This window comes from Podarcis erhardii, assembly GCF_964252035.2.
Source record: "Podarcis erhardii genome assembly, chromosome: 2".
Taxonomy (NCBI): Eukaryota; Metazoa; Chordata; class Lepidosauria; order Squamata; family Lacertidae; genus Podarcis; species Podarcis erhardii.
The window spans coordinates 41,918,424-41,936,540 of NC_138498.1; the positions used below are offsets into that span (position 1 = coordinate 41,918,424).

The window sequence follows — 18,117 nt, forward strand, 5'->3', positions numbered from 1 at the left end:
GGTACAGTTTGGGAAAGGAATGTGGATGGTGGGATCATAATGGATACGTACAGGATCAGCCCAGACTCTGAAGTGACCTGTGTCTGACCCTAAATTGATGTTTGTCTGCTGAGGTGCAGACAAGTCTACAACTGCCCCTTTTCAATCTACCACCCCTTCAGACATGATATGTTTATGGTTAACAGTTGTTCATGGATAAGGAGGGCTAGTTGTAGATTATGATTATTTCTCTGCAGTCTTATAACTGCTAGCTATCTCAACAATGCCGGGCTATGTTTTCTAAGCATGCTAGTTCATAGAAGGGGAGTGGGTGTAGAAAAACAGAAAAACTGTGCCACCTGCTGGTGCTTGATGTGAATTAATTGAAGTATGGAGCCACTGCATTTTTTCTCCTGCCCTCCAATAGCTCATAGATTATGGAAGTGATCTGTGGCCCCAGGCACAGATAAACGTTGAGTCTCTCCATTTCTGAATTGGGCTGTTAACAGCTTGCCGTCCTATTGCCTCTCCTCTCTTACCTATTCCCCACCCCCCACCCCCACAGAACAGTCCTGTTGCTGAACCCTTCAGAGGTTGATGGGGAGTTTCTCTCAGTCGCTGAAAAGTTGAGCACGGCAGAGCACTCCCAGCACACGGTACTCGTGACACTCCTGGAGCACATCTACCAAGCTAACTTTGGGACCAAATGTGACCTGACAAGACTACGTGAAGTTCTCAAGGTAGAGAAAGCTGTGTGGTCTGGGGCCTTGGATGTGCCAGGCAGGCAGCGGGTGTCAGTCTTAAGATACATAGCTCTGTGGAATGGTTACTGAGCGATCCTTAAGTTCCAGTAGTTTTCAGTCTTGAAGAAGCAGACGTTTTGATGGCAAATGAATCAAAACTGGCATAGCTAAGAAAGTGGCTTGGGTCAAAGGCAAAACAAAGAATTCCTTCCAGTAGCACCTTAAAGACCAACTAAGTTAGTTCTAGGTATGAGCTTTCGTGTGAGCTTTCGTGAGCTTTCATCACAGCTATCTGCCAATCATCCATTCCCACCACCCTTCTGAGTAATACCCCTCCCCACCTTCTCACTATATAGAAGGGTCTGGTGACTTCTGTTTCAGTGTATCTGAAGAAGTGTGCATGCACACGAAAGCTCATACCTAGAACTAACTTAGTTGGTCTTTAAGGTGCTACTGGAAGGAATTCTTTGTTTTGACTATGGCAGACCAACACGGCTACCTATCTGTAATTGGGTCAAAGGGTGAGAGAAGGAAGGATACTGAATAACTTGCCTCGCATTGTTTGCAGGTTGACTATTTAGTTCAGGAAGTAGATTGGATTTACCCCCAAAACCACAGCATTTCTCTCTGTGTGTGTGTGTCCTTGCAGCATTGCAGGATATTTACTTAAATGTAAATCCTCCTGCCTAAACTCTGTGATCCTGTTCCTTGCTCAGAACAGGGCAGCACAGTGTATGCATCATGGTTAAACCATGTCCTCCCACCTGTTGTATATTGTGTAGTGTGTGAAATGGATGCTAAGATACCAGACAGATCTTCTGCTGACCGTTCTCTCTCTCTCTCTCTCTCTCTCTCTCTCTCTCTCTTTCTTTCTTTCTTTCTTTCTCTCTCTCTCCAGTTGAAACCTTTAGAAAAGCTCATGGAAATATTTGCCAGCACCACAGAAGCTCAGGAGCTGGCAGCTGCCACCAGCAATGACCTTTCCATGGCTAAGGAGCAGCTAGAATCTGCTTTGCTGGAGATTGCAAAGGCAGCTGGGCTGCCTGAAATCACAGGTGGGAAATTATTAGGGCAGTTTCTTCCTTGGGGGGTGTGGGTGGGCATGTTTGGATGTGGTCAGTTCCATACCATCCTGAAGGAGCATGTTGCACTCCTAACCTCTGGTTGCTTGTCTCTTTAGGGGAAGTCCAGCCTTGTAAGCTCCACCTGATCCCCATCCCTGTTGCCCGGTGTTACACCTACAGATGGGATAAGGATAACTTTGGTAAGCTTGGAAACATGTAAGCAAGTTTGGCTTGATTCCAGGAGATGTTCCTTGGCCCCAACATGGCTTCCCATGCACAGCTGTGTATGTTTCTTTCCCCCAGGGGGTGATAATCCTGGCAACATCAGCTGTGATCTAGTGGGACCCTTGTGCCCTACTACATCTCCAAATCTAAAGTGGGTGCTATTAGAGCAGAGTGTATAAAAGCAATCTCAAATTTAAAACTCTATACATTTTCTTCTTTTCTATTCCTAATTTTGCATCTCTGTCCCTTTTGCAGACATCTTGAATGAGGTACTAGACAAAGAAGGGCACTTCCCAAAGCCTGTGGTTTTGGAAGATGAGGAGGAGGAAGAAGAAGAAGCTGATGGCTACTGTCCAGAAAGAACTTCTCTGTTGACTTCCCTGGCTGCTGTCTCCAAGGAATCTGTGTATTCCGTATTGTCGGAGGTCAGTCCCCGTGACTCGCAGGAACCAGTCCTCTCCGCCCTTTCCAAAGACTCTGAACTCTTGTTGGCCTCTAAAAACTCCTTGAAGACTTTTGTCTCCAGCCTGAAGGACTACACAGACAGTGGTTATGTGGAGGACAGTGATGAGAGCTCCCTTGAGCCAATGGGCCGCCTGGATCCAAAGGAGGAGAAGGCATCTCCCAGGCACCGGTATCGCCTGAGCAACAGGATAATCAAGCTGTTCAAGAGCAAGAGCCAGCTCATCCTGGGCAGGGAATTGCGGGACGTTTCTGAGGTGGCGTCGCTCTCACTGCCGCTGCGCCGAGCCGAGAGCCTCTACAACCCCGTGGTCAAAGAGCGCATCCCCACACGCTCACGGCGTGCACACTCTCTGCCACAGCATGCACTGAGCGCCACACTTTTCCAGACCTGTGTGCCGCAGAATGCCTGTGTCCAGCGCAGGCCCTTCCTGAGCTGCGACGAGGACACCAAGGTCTCAACGCTGCGGGTGGTTGTGTTTGGCTCTGACCGCATCTCTGGGAAAGTGGCCCGGGCTTACAGCAATCTTAAGTAAGTGGCAGAACAGCCTGCTGGCTGCTGGTGATCTCCTCTACTTGCTGAGTCCCTGTTAAGGGATCAGCTGGCAGACACAGGAGGGATTTCCTCTTAACATCCTGCTTACCTACCTTTGGCCCAAGGGAGTGGCTGATAAGGTCCCCTCTGGAGTTTCACATCACACCATCAATTCATATCCTATCTTACCCTTTCATGCCACCAATATGTCATGAAAATGGCCTCCGACATGGGTTCTGAGCTCTGCAGTATGCCTAACTACTACAGTACTGTACCCTTCTTTTATACCTCTTGATGGATGCTAGCAGACTGTAGCACAGGGGTGGGGAACTGGGTCTGTCTGGATCCCCTCCCCACGGGCTGAGTTTGATAGGTAGTCATGACCACCCACGTGTCAATCAGCTGAAATTGCAATGTTGTCAGGTGATCCAGTTTTGCCTGCTGGGTTTCAAATCAAACCATGTGATCAATGGCACAGCATTCTGTGAGCCCTGGTGACCAGGTGTAGGGCAGGTGGGTGTGACTTGGACAAATAGGGAGGCTTGTTGGGCTTAGTTAGGACTATGGACTGAAGGCTGTAGCAGGGTGGGTCTCCATCTCACTGTTTCCCATGTGTCCATTCCTATTCATTCGCTGCAGATCTCAGGAAAGCAGCTGCCCCTGGCTAACTCGGTACTTCAAACTGCAGTTTTACTACGTCCCCGTGAAGAGGAGTGGCTCTACCTCATCTGCACTGACCTACCCTCCTCCTTCTCCAGGAGATCCACATTCCCGTGCCTGTGGATCAATGGTATGCATTTGGGGAATGGCAGGCTTCCAGGGGGCATGTTCCATTATGCCAGGAGGCACAATATCTTCACTTTTAGCTTTTACTGGTGCTTGTTGGGTGCCTTCTTTTGGAAAGAACCTACTTGCATTATCTGAGATAGTGGGGATAGCCTGGCTTGTGTGCCTCCACCCTAAGAATCAAGAACCTTTCACAGCAGGAATTTCAACCTTGATTTCTTTCGATGTTGGGAGCAATTTGGGCATCCTCTTGCTATGATTCTGGTGAGACCTGGCCATCGATAGCAGCAAGCTGGTTAATGGGCTATGCTTCTTTCTTTGATTTTCAGGATCCTAGTTTGGCAGGGGTGGAGAGCAGCACAAACGATATCTCGGTCTACATTGGTATGCTGGATCCATGGTACGAGCGCAATGTTCTTGGGCTAATGAACCTTCCCACAAATGTTCTATGCCAGGTAGGTCCTAAACTCTATACTTCTTATGCTCTAAAACATCAGTGCTCTCTCTTTTTGTAAGATCCAGGCCTCATGGTGTAGCAGTGTCCTATGAGCTCACACTCAGTCATCTCCCCCATGCTTTGAGCTTAGGTGCTGGGTCAGTGTGGGTTTAGGGCCATGCTCAAGGCTACAGATTGCCATCACCACTGCCATCTCCTCAGCTAGCCCAACTAGCTGCCCACTCACTGATGTTGCCATCACCACCCACCAACTCACCAGCTATTGCTGTTGGTTCTGGGTTCCTATGGGGGCTGTATGGAGCACTCTCCCCATCTACATGTATCTGCCTGAAGAAGGGGTTCTTCTTCAAAGTAAAGCACTGAAGATAAGGCAGCTGCTGAGAATACTTATGCTGTTCTCATTTTTTCTGCAGTGGTTGGCGATTCTGTTTTTAAACAGAATTGTTGTGACCAAGCGGTGCACATTTTCAGGCAAATAGCCACAGGATGCTCAAATGTTGACTCCTCTCTTGCTCTTGGAGGATGCCAGAGCTCAGTGGTAGAACACCTGCTTTGCATGCAGAAAGTCATGGGTTCAGTCCTCAGCAAGTCCCAGGGAGAGATGCCTGTCTGAAACCCTGGAAAACCAGTGCCAGTGAGTTTAGACAATGCTGAGCTAGAGAGACCAATGGTCTGACTTGGGATAAGGAAGCTGCTTATGTTGCTGAAGAAAGAGTTACTAGAGTAGGTGCTGCAGTTGAATCACCATGGCATCCTTGGCCTAGACCTGTGTGTGTGAATGAGGGGTTTGTTCACTTTTTGCTCTTTCCATAGCAATCTGCCAAACCTGAGGGTGAGCCCCTAGAAGATACAGCAGAGCAGCTCCCCATCCTTGCTGACATGATCCTTTATTACTGTCGTTTTGCTACCCGCCCAGTGTTGCTGCAGGTCTATCAGGTAGAGGTGAGTTTGGTCCTAAAGCCTCATGGGATTGGCCACACAGCTTAAAGACTCACTTCATATTTGCTGGAGAGATGAGAAGCAACTGTGTGTCCCCTGCCTTGTGTTTGGCCAGGCTGGGCCTCCATGATCTGAGCCACTACTTTCACTCTGTAACAGTCACATTTGTCAAATATAGATAACTTGCAATGTGGTGGCCACAATCAGTTGTCTGTCTGTCTGTCTCTCTCTCTCTCTCTCTCTCTCTCTATCTATCTATCTATCTCTCTCTCTCACTCACTCACACACACACACACACACACTCCCTCCCCTGTCTACTAAAAATGTTGTCTGTGCCTTAACGACAGGAAAATTGGAAGCCCCTCCATAGGAAATTGATATGGGTCCCATCAGAGAACAATTGTCTGCTCTTGGAGAGGACCCAGATGTATGGTTGTCAGGCTCATGTGATCTTTAGGTAAATCACAGCTCATCTCCAATCCAGGACTAGAAACCCAGTTCAAACTGAGGCTTCCAGTTCTAGTTTAAGGCAAGCGATGGTTTGTCATAATCTTATTTTACCCAGTTCAGACAAGATAACAAACTCTGGTTTACCCTGAAATGAGAAATGAAAAAGTGTGTGAACATAAGTGTCTGATACTCGTTGTAAGTGTCTGATGACTGAACCACAATCTGAATGAAGTCACTGTGTAAATACGAAGCAACTGCCAGACACAATCTTCTGCTTGTGGGTGCTCTTGAAGCCAACTCTGTGTGGCCTCCACACACACTGATGCTGGCTTCCTTCCTCCAAGCCTATTTGTTATACTGCATAGAGTGACTTCCTCAGCAGCATATAACTCTGGGTCCTTGTGTTCTTCTTTTCAGCGATGCCTTTGAAAGGACCTGGTCTGTGTTTAAAAAGTTGTGTACTGGAACTCTGTTAATTAGAATCCCATTTTTGCCCCTAAGCTACTGGGTTGTTTTTAGAAAATATTTGACCTAAAGAAGGGCTGAGCTGAATAGGGTGTCTCAGAAATGCTGGATTGACCTCTTCCTTCCTCAATTCCGCAGCTCACCTTCATTGGAGGACAGACGAGGACAGAGATCTTCATCCACTCCCTAGAGCTGGGCCACTCAGCAGCCACCCGGGCCATCAAAGCCTCAGGTACGCATCTGATCGATGTTGAAAGCAGGTTCTCTGCGACATCCTTTTGTGCTGTTTAGTCTGCAACATAGCTATTCCCCTGGAAAGTGAAGGGGATAATAGAGATGGGAAAGAGGAAACCAAATTCCTAACCCATAGAAAAGCAGCAAATTGAGAATTTGGACAGCATGATGATCTGCCGGGGTAGGTATTCTCCTATTAATACACTGCTAGGATTAGGCACCCTTGAAACCCTTGGTGAATACAAACATAACACTGTAGTAGTAAAAACAAAATAAAAAAATTCCTTCCAGTAGCACCTTAAAGACCAACTGAGTTAGTTCTAGGTATGAGCTTTCGTGTGCATGCACACTTCTTCAGATACACTGAAACAGAAGTCACCGGACCTTTCTATATAGTGAGAAGGTGGGGAGGGGTATTACTCAGAAGGGTGGTGGGAATGGGTGATTGGCAGATAGCTGCGATGAGCCTGTTGACGACTCTTAACGACTGCAATAGGTCTAACAGGAAAAAGCAAGGGGTGAGAAGGTGAAAAATGGCTTTGTCATGTATAATGAGATAAGAATCCAATGTCTTTATTCAAACCAGGTCTCTCCATAGTTTTAAGTTTGGTGATAAGTTGCAATTCAGCAGCTTCTCTTTCCAGTCTATTTCTGAAATTCCTTTGTAATAGAACAGCTACTTTGAGATCTTGTATAGAATGTCCTGGGAGATTGAAGTGTTCTCCTACTGGTTTTTCTGTCTTGTGGTTCCTGATGTCGGATTTATGTCCATTTATTCTTTGGCGTAAGGTCTGGCCTGTTTGTCCAATATAGAGAGCTGAAGGACACTGTTGGCATTTTATGGCATACACAATGTTAGACGATGAGCAATTAAATAGTCCCGAGATGGTATGTGTGATGTTGTTGGGGCCAGTAATGGTGTTGTCCGGGTGTATGTGGCAGCAAAGTTGGCATCTGGGTTTATTGCAGGCTCTGGTGCCAGTGTCCGTGTTAAGTCTGGTTATAGTATTATTGTGGGTTAGGAGTTGTTTAAGATTGGGGGGCTGTCTGGAGGCAATGAAAGGTCTTCCTCCCAGAGCTTGAGAAAGAGAACTGTCATTGTCCAGGAGAGGTTGTAGATCTCTGATGATGCGTTGTACTGTTTTAACTTGGGAGCTGTATGTGATGACTAGAGGTGTTCTGTTATTTTCTTTTTTGGGTCTGTCTTGCAGCAAGTTCTCTCTGGGTATCAGTCTGGCTCTGTTGATCTGTTGTCTAACTTCATCTGCTGGGTATTTTAGTTCTAAAAAGGTTTGCTGTAGATCTCTTAGGTGAGAGTCTCTGTCTGTAGAATTGGAGCAGATGCGGCTGTAACGTAGTGCCTGGCTATATACAATGGACTGTTTGGTAAGTTTGGGATGGTAGCTAGAGGCATGTAGATATGTTTGTCGGTCAGTTGGTTTACGGTATAAGGTGGTGTCTATGCGCCCATCCTGTATTTTTATAGTAGTGTCCAAAAAATGTATTTCTTGCATAGATTGATTCATTGTTAGGTTGATGGTGGGGTGAAAATCATTGAATTTCTGGTGGAAGGTGTCCAGGGTCTGTTGACCATGTGTCCAGATGATAAAAATATCATCAATGTATCGCAGGTACAAGAGAGGTTTGAGTGGGTAGGAGTTTAGGAAACGTTGTTCTAAATCCGCCATGAAGATGTTGGCATACTGTGGGGCCATGCGGGTGCCCATTGCTGTGCCGCTGATCTGAAGGAACAGGTCATCACCGAATTTGAAGTTGTTGTGGGTAAGGACAAATTGGCAGAGTTTGGTAGCAAAGTCCGCTGTGGTTTTATCTGAAATGGTATTCCTTATAGCTTGTAAACCATCGTTGTGTGGGATATTGGTATACAGAGATTCCACATCCATAGTAGCTAGTATAGTATTGTTGGGAAGATTATTTAAAGATTGTATTTTCCTCAGAAAATCTGTGGTGTCACGTACATAGCTGGGAGCACTGATGGCATATGGTTTCAGAACAGAGTCCATATAACCGGAGACACCCACTGTAATAGTGCCAATACCTGAAATGATGGGGCGTCCTGGATTTCCTGGTTTGTGTATTTTAGGTAGAAGATAGAAAGTTCCTGGTCGAGGTTCTGTTGGTGTGTTTGTGAGGATCTGTTCTTGGATGTGTGGGGGTAGCTCCTTAACAATCTTGTTCAGTTCTTTTTTGTATTCTTGTGTGGGGTCTGAGTCCAATTTTATGTAAAAGGCGGTATTGGAAAGTTGTCTGTGAGCCTCCTGAATGTAGTCAGTTTTGTTCATGATGACGACCGCTCCACCTTTGTCCGCTTCTTTAATTATAATGTCTGGGTTGTTTCTGAGATTATCTATGGCTCTCCTTTCGGCATGGTTTAGATTTTGTTGTAAGCGATGGTGTTTTCTGGTCACATCTGTTTGGATTCTGTGGCGGAAGCAGTCAATGTACAAGTCCAGTGTGGTGTTGCGTCCATCAGGAGGGGTCCATGTGGAGTCCCTTTTTGTGTAACACTTTTTCGGTGGTAGTTGGTGGTCAGTGTTCTGTTGGGAGGGTGGTTGTTGTTCTGCAGTGGGTTGTGAAGTTGTTGCTTGTTCTGCTTTGTCTTGTTGTTGTGTGTGTTGAAAATACTCCTTCAGGCGTAAACGGCGGAAAAATGCTTCCAAGTCCCCACAGAACTGAATCATGTCTGGGGATTTGGCAGGGCAGAATGACAGTCCACGTGAAAGGACTGATTCCTCAGCTGGGCTGAGTGCTTGCTGTGAGAGATTGACAATATTGTTGATCTTGTTTTGATTAGTAGCCTGTAGGTTGGAAAGGTTAGAGAGTTTCTTGTTTTTCTGTTTTTTCAGTAGCTCCAGTTGAGAGTGGTAAATGTTCTGTTTTTCCTTTTGGAACTCTTGCCAAGCTTGGTGGTTCCTGATAGAGTTGTCCAATACAAGGAGTTCCTCCTTTATTAGCTTCTGTTTAGAGTAGAGAACGCTGATCAGATGTTTGAGCAGCTTCTTAGAGAAAGTGCTGCATAGTTTTCTTGCATATTCAGTGGGATACGTGGATTGTAGAGGGTTCTTAATTCTAAGACCCTTGGGTATAATGTCCAGGTTCTTGCATTTAGTAAGAAAGAAGATATCAGTCTGTACCTGTGCAAGTTTCTTGGTGAGGTTGATGGACTTCCATTTCATGCGGCTCAATGTGGTGCCTTCCATAGTTCCAGTTACAGATAGGTAGCCGTGTTGGTCTGCCATGGTCAAAACAAAATAAAAAAATTCCTTCCAGTAGCACCTTAAAGACCAACTGAGTTAGTTCTAGGTATGAGCTTTCGTGTGCATGCACACTTCTTCAGATACACTGAAACAGAAGTCACCGGACCTTTCTATATAGTGAGAAGGTGGGGAGGGGTATTACTCAGAAGGGTGGTGGGAATGGGTGATTGGCAGATAGCTGCGATGAGCCTGTTGACGACTCTTAACGACTGCAATAGGTCTAACAGGAAAAAGCAAGGGGTGAGAAGGTGAAAAATGGCTTTGTCATGTATAATGAGATAAGAATCCAATGTCTTTATTCAAACCAGGTCTCTCCATAGTTTTAAGTTTGGTGATAAGTTGCAATTCAGCAGCTTCTCTTTCCAGTCTATTTCTGAAATTCCTTTGTAATAGAACAGCTACTTTGAGATCTTGTATAGAATGTCCTGGGAGACTGAAGTGTTCTCCTACTGGTATTGGACAACTCTATCAGGAACCACCAAGCTTGGCAAGAGTTCCAAAAGGAAAAACAGAACATTTACCACTCTCAACTGGAGCTACTGAAAAAACAGAAAAACAAGAAACTCTCTAACCTTTCCAACCTACAGGCTACTAATCAAAACAAGATCAACAATATTGTCAATCTCTCACAGCAAGCACTCAGCCCAGCTGAGGAATCAGTCCTTTCACGTGGACTGTCATTCTGCCCTGCCAAATCCCCAGACATCCCCAGATAGCTGCGATGAGCCTGTTGACGACTCTTAACGACTGCAATAGGTCTAACAGGAAAAAGCAAGGGGTGAGAAGGTGAAAAATGGCTTTGTCATGTATAATGAGATAAGAATCCAATGTCTTTATTCAAACCAGGTCTCTCCATAGTTTTAAGTTTGGTGATAAGTTGCAATTCAGCAGCTTCTCTTTCCAGTCTATTTCTGAAATTCCTTTGTAATAGAACAGCTACTTTGAGATCTTGTATAGAATGTCCTGGGAGATTGAAGTGTTCTCCTACTGGTATTGGCAAACTCTATCAGGAACCACCAAGCTTGGCAAGAGTTCCAAAAGGAAAAACAGAACATTTACCACTCTCAACTGGAGCTACTGAAAAAACAGAAAAACAAGAAACTCTCTAACCTTTCCAACCTACAGGCTACTAATCAAAACAAGATCAACAATATTGTCAATCTCTCACAGCAAGCACTCAGCCCAGCTGAGGAATCAGTCCTTTCACGTGGACTGTCATTCTGCCCTGCCAAATCCCCAGACATGATTCAGTTCTGTGGGGACTTGGAAGCATTTTTCCGCCGTTTACGCCTGAAGGAGTATTTTCAACACACACAACAACAAGACAAAGCAGAACAAGCAACAACTTCACAACCCACTGCAGAACAACAACCACCCTCCCAACAGAACACTGACCACCAACTACCACCGAAAAAGTGTTACACAAAAAGGGACTCCACATGGACCCCTCCTGATGGACGCAACACCACACTGGACTTGTACATTGACTGCTTCCGCCACAGAATCCAAACAGATGTGACCAGAAAACACCATCGCTTACAACAAAATCTAAACCATGCCGAAAGGAGAGCCATAGATAATCTCAGAAACAACCCAGACATTATAATTAAAGAAGCGGACAAAGGTGGAGCGGTCGTCATCATGAACAAAACTGACTACATTCAGGAGGCTCACAGACAACTTTCCAATACCGCCTTTTACATAAAATTGGACTCAGACCCCACACAAGAATACAAAAAAGAACTGAACAAGATTGTTAAGGAGCTACCCCCACACATCCAAGAACAGATCCTCACAAACACACCAACAGAACCTCGACCAGGAACTTTCTATCTTCTACCTAAAATACACAAACCAGGAAATCCAGGACGCCCCATCATTTCAGGTATTGGCACTATTACAGTGGGTGTCTCCGGTTATATGGACTCTGTTCTGAAACCATATGCCATCAGTGCTCCCAGCTATGTACGTGACACCACAGATTTTCTGAGGAAAATACAATCTTTAAATAATCTTCCCAACAATACTATACTAGCTACTATGGATGTGGAATCTCTGTATACCAATATCCCACACAACGATGGTTTACAAGCTATAAGGAATACCATTTCAGATAAAACCACAGCGGACTTTGCTACCAAACTCTGCCAATTTGTCCTTACCCACAACAACTTCAAATTCGGTGATGACCTGTTCCTTCAGATCAGCGGCACAGCAATGGGCACCCGCATGGCCCCACAGTATGCCAACATCTTCATGGCGGATTTAGAACAACGTTTCCTAAACTCCTACCCACTCAAACCTCTCTTGTACCTGCGATACATTGATGATATTTTTATCATCTGGACACATGGTCAACAGACCCTGGACACCTTCCACCAGAAATTCAATGATTTTCACCCCACCATCAACCTAACAATGAATCAATCTATGCAAGAAATACATTTTTTGGACACTACTATAAAAATACAGGATGGGCGCATAGACACCACCTTATACCGTAAACCAACTGACCGACAAACATATCTACATGCCTCTAGCTACCATCCCAAACATACCAAACAGTCCATTGTATATAGCCAGGCACTACGTTACAGCCGCATCTGCTCCAATTCTACAGACAGAGACTCTCACCTAAGAGATCTACAGCAAACCTTTTTAGAACTAAAATACCCAGCAGATGAAGTTAGACAACAGATCAACAGAGCCAGACTGATACCCAGAGAGAACTTGCTGCAAGACAGACCCAAAAAAGAAAATAACAGAACACCTCTAGTCATCACATACAGCTCCCAAGTTAAAACAGTACAACGCATCATCAGAGATCTACAACCTCTCCTGGACAATGACAGTTCTCTTTCTCAAGCTCTGGGAGGAAGACCCTTCATTGCCTCCAGACAGCCCCCCAATCTTAAACAACTCCTAACCCACAATAATACTATAACCAGACTTAACACGGACACTGGCACCAGAGCCTGCAATAAACCCAGATGCCAACTTTGCTGCCACATACACCCGGACAACACCATTACTGGCCCCAACAACATCACACATACCATCTCGGGACTATTTAATTGCTCATCGTCTAACATTGTGTATGCCATAAAATGCCAACAGTGTCCTTCAGCTCTCTATATTGGACAAACAGGCCAGACCTTACGCCAAAGAATAAATGGACATAAATCCGACATCAGGAACCACAAGACAGAAAAACCAGTAGGAGAACACTTCAATCTCCCAGGACATTCTATACAAGATCTCAAAGTAGCTGTTCTATTACAAAGGAATTTCAGAAATAGACTGGAAAGAGAAGCTGCTGAATTGCAACTTATCACCAAACTTAAAACTATGGAGAGACCTGGTTTGAATAAAGACATTGGATTCTTATCTCATTATACATGACAAAGCCATTTTTCACCTTCTCACCCCTTGCTTTTTCCTGTTAGACCTATTGCAGTCGTTAAGAGTCGTCAACAGGCTCATCGCAGCTATCTGCCAATCACCCATTCCCACCACCCTTCTGAGTAATACCCCTCCCCACCTTCTCACTATATAGAAAGGTCCGGTGACTTCTGTTTCAGTGTATCTGAAGAAGTGTGCATGCACACGAAAGCTCATACCTAGAACTAACTCAGTTGGTCTTTAAGGTGCTACTGGAAGGAATTTTTTTATTTTGTTTTGACCATGGCAGACCAACACGGCTACCTATCTGTAACTGGAACTGTAGTAGTAGTAGAAGAAGAAGAAGAGGAGGAGGAGTTTGGACTAGATATCCTGCCTTTCACTCCCCTTAATGAGTCTCCAAGCGGCTAACAATCTCCTTTCCCTTCCTCCCCCACAACAAACACTCTGTGAGGTGAGTGAGGCTGAGAGACTTCAGAGAAGTGTGACTAGCCCAAGGTCACCCAGCAGCTGCATGTGGAGGAGCGGGGAAGCAAACCCAGTTCACCAGATTACAAGTCCACCATTCTTAACCACTACACCACTACACAAGAGGACCTTTTGCAGTTGTACTGACAGACATGCATGCTACTGGAAACTCCAACGCTGGACTTGCCTCTCCTCCTCTTCTTGAGGCCTGTTGCCTGTACTGGACTCATCTGTCTATCTGGTAGCCTCTGCTGCCATCTCCTCCTGCGGGGGAAAGTTAACAAAGCTGTGGACAGCAGCAGAAACAAGAGGGTCACCTGCTCTTTCTCCTCCCCCTCTGCAACATGCAACAGAATAGAGACGGGGGTGTGGAGAGCCTTGTTTTCTTTCTACCTTCACAGGATGGGGTGTGTTCTTTTCCTCTCTCAGACACCTATGTACAGTAGGTTGATCAATCCTGTGAAGTTACTTCCAGCTGAACTGGGGAATGTGGCAGCAGAGTATGGGGTGGTGAGCCTGGGACATGCAGAGGCAATGCTGATGACTGGGGCAGCTTTTCAGTTTTTTGATTTGCGCATCTGTTTGTTCTGTTGCGAAGCCTTCCATGTTCTGCTGCTGAAGAACTTGCCCTTACGTTGCATCTGCCTTCCCCTTTGCTCTTGAGTATAATGTCCTGGGATACATTACAAGAGACTCTGCACTACATAGCCCTTGTCTGTAACAAGATACTACCTCCTCTCTTTCCCCCTTTTTTGGTGCAGGTCCAGGCTGCAAGCGACTGGGCATAGATGGAGACAGAGAAGCAATCCCACTAACACTACAGATCGCCTACAGCAAGGTAATTTAGAGGTAGCGGCTGCTGCTTGCTCCTATTGCTGATGTTTGCCTCTAATATTCAAGCCTAGTCCTTTAGCTGGGCTGGAAAGGAGAGGACCAGCTGCAGAGAGGTGAAATACAGGGAATGAAGAGGCCACATGTGAGCGAAAGACTTGCACTCTGGAAGCACTTTTGGAGAATGTTTTAATTAGATGGGGCTGGGGCTGTGAGCAGTGGTTGCCCCCCTTTCTTGCATGCTTCCACAGACTAGAAAATAACTGGGGTGCTGTGTGATCCCTCCAGAGAGCAGTCAGTGGACGGAGCCGCTGGAATGACATTCAGAAAGTCTGCACGACCATCAATCTCAGCAAGACCTGTAAGAAACAAGAAGAGCTTGGTGAGTCTTTATGCTAGGGTGAACATGACTTTTTGCTACCATCTCTCAGCACTTAGGTGGAGAATGGGCCAGGTGATTTGGAGAAGCCCTGTGCAACAGAAGCAGCTCCTGATGTAGATGAGCATGCTCTTCTCGGTGTGTGTGTGTGTGTGTGTAAGTTGTGTGCAAGCTGTTTTGTGTGTATTTATTTATATATAAATATATATATGCTGTCATCTTGTTCTGATGGTTCCTTGTTTTGCTGAAGCATATTGAAGGGAAGCTGCAGACATGCACATTTGGAATGGAGTTATGCCAGTTCTGCCAGGCAAGGAAAAGGCTACTGCACACAAAATCCACACAATCTGGCTCTGTTGCATATATAGTTAGCCCCTTGGGGATTTCAAAACCTCTTACAGATAGTGGGACAGTTGGCATAGGAATGTAGGCCAGACCCCAAACCACCACCCACCTGGATTACTACTTCTGCATGTTGCATTTCTGTTGACCAAATGGTGCAACTTCCTTTTTCATCTCTCCCCTTTTGCTTTTTAAAAACACAGCTAGCTTCAGAACTAATCTGCCAGAGTCATGCAGTAATACACTTGGCCACAAGGTGTCACAAACTTTCTGGCTAATGCTGCAAGAACTCTGGCTCACCTTTGCACGAAACTCAGGGTTGACTCTGGTCCAGCTCTTTTAAAGAAAATCTGTTTTTAGCCCACTAAAGCAACTGGCTTTCGATTTAAAATACTTTTAATTGCTTGCATTGACTGAGTGGGGTTTTCTCACTGAAATACATTTTTAGGAACCATCTAGCACAACATCACAGATTGGTTCTTGGATTTTGTAAGGTGTGAAATGGGGAGGCACTGCAGAAAAGTGCAGGCAAGTATCTGCTGCATGCAGCCTTGCCCCCAATTATGTGCCAGGGAAAGGGATTCAGGTTAAGATAACTAACAAATTGGTATTTGATACTATGTGGTGGTGTTGGAGGAGGAGGAGGAGGAGGAGGAGGGATGGGAGATGAAAGTGTCATGAGTTTTGGAGTCAAGGGAATGAAGAGAGGGGTGTATCGAGGTGCTTCAGAAACTGTAGCCGCTGGACTGCACCTTTCATAGACTTCTTCCTGAAGCTTACAGAACTTTTGCAGAGCAGCCCTGCTGACCATAAAATGTAACTGTGTGTGGCTTGTTTTATAATGGGCTCTTAAGGGTCCCTCCAGACTGGTGCTTTTTTGAGGGTGCATTCTGCAATGTGTCACTGGTGCAGTAATAGTGCATTAATGGCAGGTTGATGCTGGATCATCCATACATCATTCAACTCTACTAGTTTTTATTTCCCAGTGTTACTGCATCACAGTGTTCAAAACTCCCATTGTTCTAGGCACATTTTGTGACAAGAAATTTCATTAGCACAAGCCATTTCTGAGCTCTGGGCGCAGTACCATGCCTGAGATTTCACATTAAAACTGCAGAGTGGAAGGAAAGGAGGACCTTGTTCTGCCTCCCCATTTCCAGCTACTCTCTGAAGACTGGAGAAAAGACCCTCTTAAGAATATTAGGGGGGTGGGTGGGCAGGGGAAGGACTACTAGACCATGTGAAAAATGAACATAATATTTTAGCTGCAGTTCATTCATTTTCAGCTTTGTATTCTTGTTATACAAAAGCATGCCCAGACATTCCATTGTTGTGCCCATAACCTAGGTTTAGGGTGCCATTTAGCTCTTAGCTTTCATATCTCAGTTTCTCACACTGCTACATTATTGATGTCTGGAGGGGCACTCTTGCACAAAGTGAAACAAAAGTGAGACATCACCCACCTCCAGGACTCGTGTGGTATGAAAAGTTACAGGCTTTCAGTTGGTAGCTATGGAACATGCACAGGTTGGAAGCATGTCTGTCCTGAAACCTTTGCAGGCACAGAGAGTATTGAAAGCAGTATCGTGTATAAACATCCTGATACAATCAGAACACAAATAATCATGAATGAACAATAAAAAGAATGTCTGGAGGGACCACAATTGACTTTACTGTGAGGAAGGTGTTGTTCTCAAAGTTCCATATACTAGTATAGCTCCTTTCCTGTTTCTTCCAGATTCAAAAACCGAATGCTTAACTCTCACTGCAACAGAGGTAATCAAGAGGCAGAGTTCCAAGTCCAAGAAGAGTTTCAATCAGGTAGCCTGACCTGTGGGCCTTGACCCTTTGTAGATTTATTTTCATCTCATGGTGTTGTTGGGTGGGCAAGAATGCTTTTAGCCTTGGTGAATTTCCCTGCTGCTGCAACAACCACCAATAATTTGACTGATTTTTCTTCTGCAGCAAATCAGTGTGTCTCAGATGAAAGTGGACAAGGTCCAGATTATTGGGGTGAACTGTTCCTTTGCTGTGTGCCTGGACCAGGATGAGAAGAAGATTCTGCAGAGTGTCACCAGGTAGGGAAAACATGGGGGGACAGGACATTTCCCCATAGTTGTAATTGGGCTCTTTGATGAGAGTGGGTGGATAGGGAAACTGCATTGCCCCCCTTGGTCCATCCTGATTTAAAGGTAAGCCACTCTAGTTCCAAAGCCTCAGGACCAAAGATGGTTGCTGGACCTTCACATTAGGGTATACAGTGGTACCTCGGGTTACATACGCTTCAGGTTACATATGCTTCAGGTTACAGACTCTGCTAACCCAGAAATAGTGCTTCAGGTTAAGAACTTTGCTTCAGGATGAGAACAGAAATCGTGCTCTGGCAGCAGCAGGAGGCCCCATTAGCTAAAGTGGTGCTTCAGATTAAGAACAGTTTCAGGTTAAGTACAGACCTCCGGAACAAATTAAGTACTTAACCCGAGGTACCACTGTATCTAATTTAAGAATTAAACCTAAAGATACTTGGGGTTCTAGGTCTGGCAGCAGCCTGGTGTTCTGAAGTTACTGGTGTTGCCTCCACCAGCTCCTACCTGCATGTCACCTGAGCTCTGCTGGCTACACCCTTGGCTAGGTCTGGTGAAAAGGGTAAAAGGTAAAGGTTCCCCTGACCGTTAGGTCCAGTCATGGATGACTCTGGGGTTGTGGGCTCTTCTCGCTCTATAGGCCAAGGGAGCCGGTGTTTGTCTGCCGATAGCTTCTGGGTCATGTGGCCAGCATGACTAAGCCACTTCTGGCAAACCAGAGCAGCGCACGGAAACGCCATTTACCTTCCCGCCAGACCAGTACCTATTTATCTACTTGCACTTTGGCATGCTTTCGAACTGCTAGATGGGCAGAAGCTGGGACCGAGCAACGGGAGTTCACCCCGTCATGGGGATTCGAACCACCGACCTTCTGATCAGCAAGCCCTAGGCTCTGTGGTTTAGACCACAGCGCCACCCGTGTCCCTGCGGTGAAAAAGGGGTTGGAGCAAATTCTTCATTCCCACCAAGTTCCAGCAGATCCTGTAAGAAGGTT

General features: G+C 45.6%; 1 protein-coding gene across 4 annotated transcripts in view; it reads left to right on the forward strand.

Annotated features, from left to right (window-relative positions):
* Nucleotides 1-18,117, forward strand: part of PIK3R5 (phosphoinositide-3-kinase regulatory subunit 5) — a 61,325-nt gene that overhangs the window by 39,550 nt on the left and 3,658 nt on the right. For 3 of the 4 annotated variants that reach the window (XM_081848672.1, XM_081848674.1, XM_081848673.1), the window contains exons 7-18: nucleotides 545-719; nucleotides 1,621-1,777; nucleotides 1,903-1,986; nucleotides 2,267-3,005; nucleotides 3,648-3,798; nucleotides 4,124-4,249; nucleotides 5,065-5,193; nucleotides 6,244-6,337; nucleotides 14,249-14,325; nucleotides 14,607-14,700; nucleotides 16,778-16,860; nucleotides 17,005-17,117. In XM_081848672.1, coding sequence (XP_081704798.1) covers nucleotides 545-719; nucleotides 1,621-1,777; nucleotides 1,903-1,986; nucleotides 2,267-3,005; nucleotides 3,648-3,798; nucleotides 4,124-4,249; nucleotides 5,065-5,193; nucleotides 6,244-6,337; nucleotides 14,249-14,325; nucleotides 14,607-14,700; nucleotides 16,778-16,860; nucleotides 17,005-17,117 — 2,022 coding nt within the window. Of the gene's footprint in view, nucleotides 1-544; nucleotides 720-1,620; nucleotides 1,778-1,902; nucleotides 1,987-2,266; nucleotides 3,006-3,647; nucleotides 3,799-4,123; nucleotides 4,250-5,064; nucleotides 5,194-6,243; nucleotides 6,338-14,248; nucleotides 14,337-14,606; nucleotides 14,701-16,777; nucleotides 16,861-17,004; nucleotides 17,118-18,117 lie in introns of those variants that run through there. The other variant, XM_081848675.1, reaches the window with a different exon arrangement.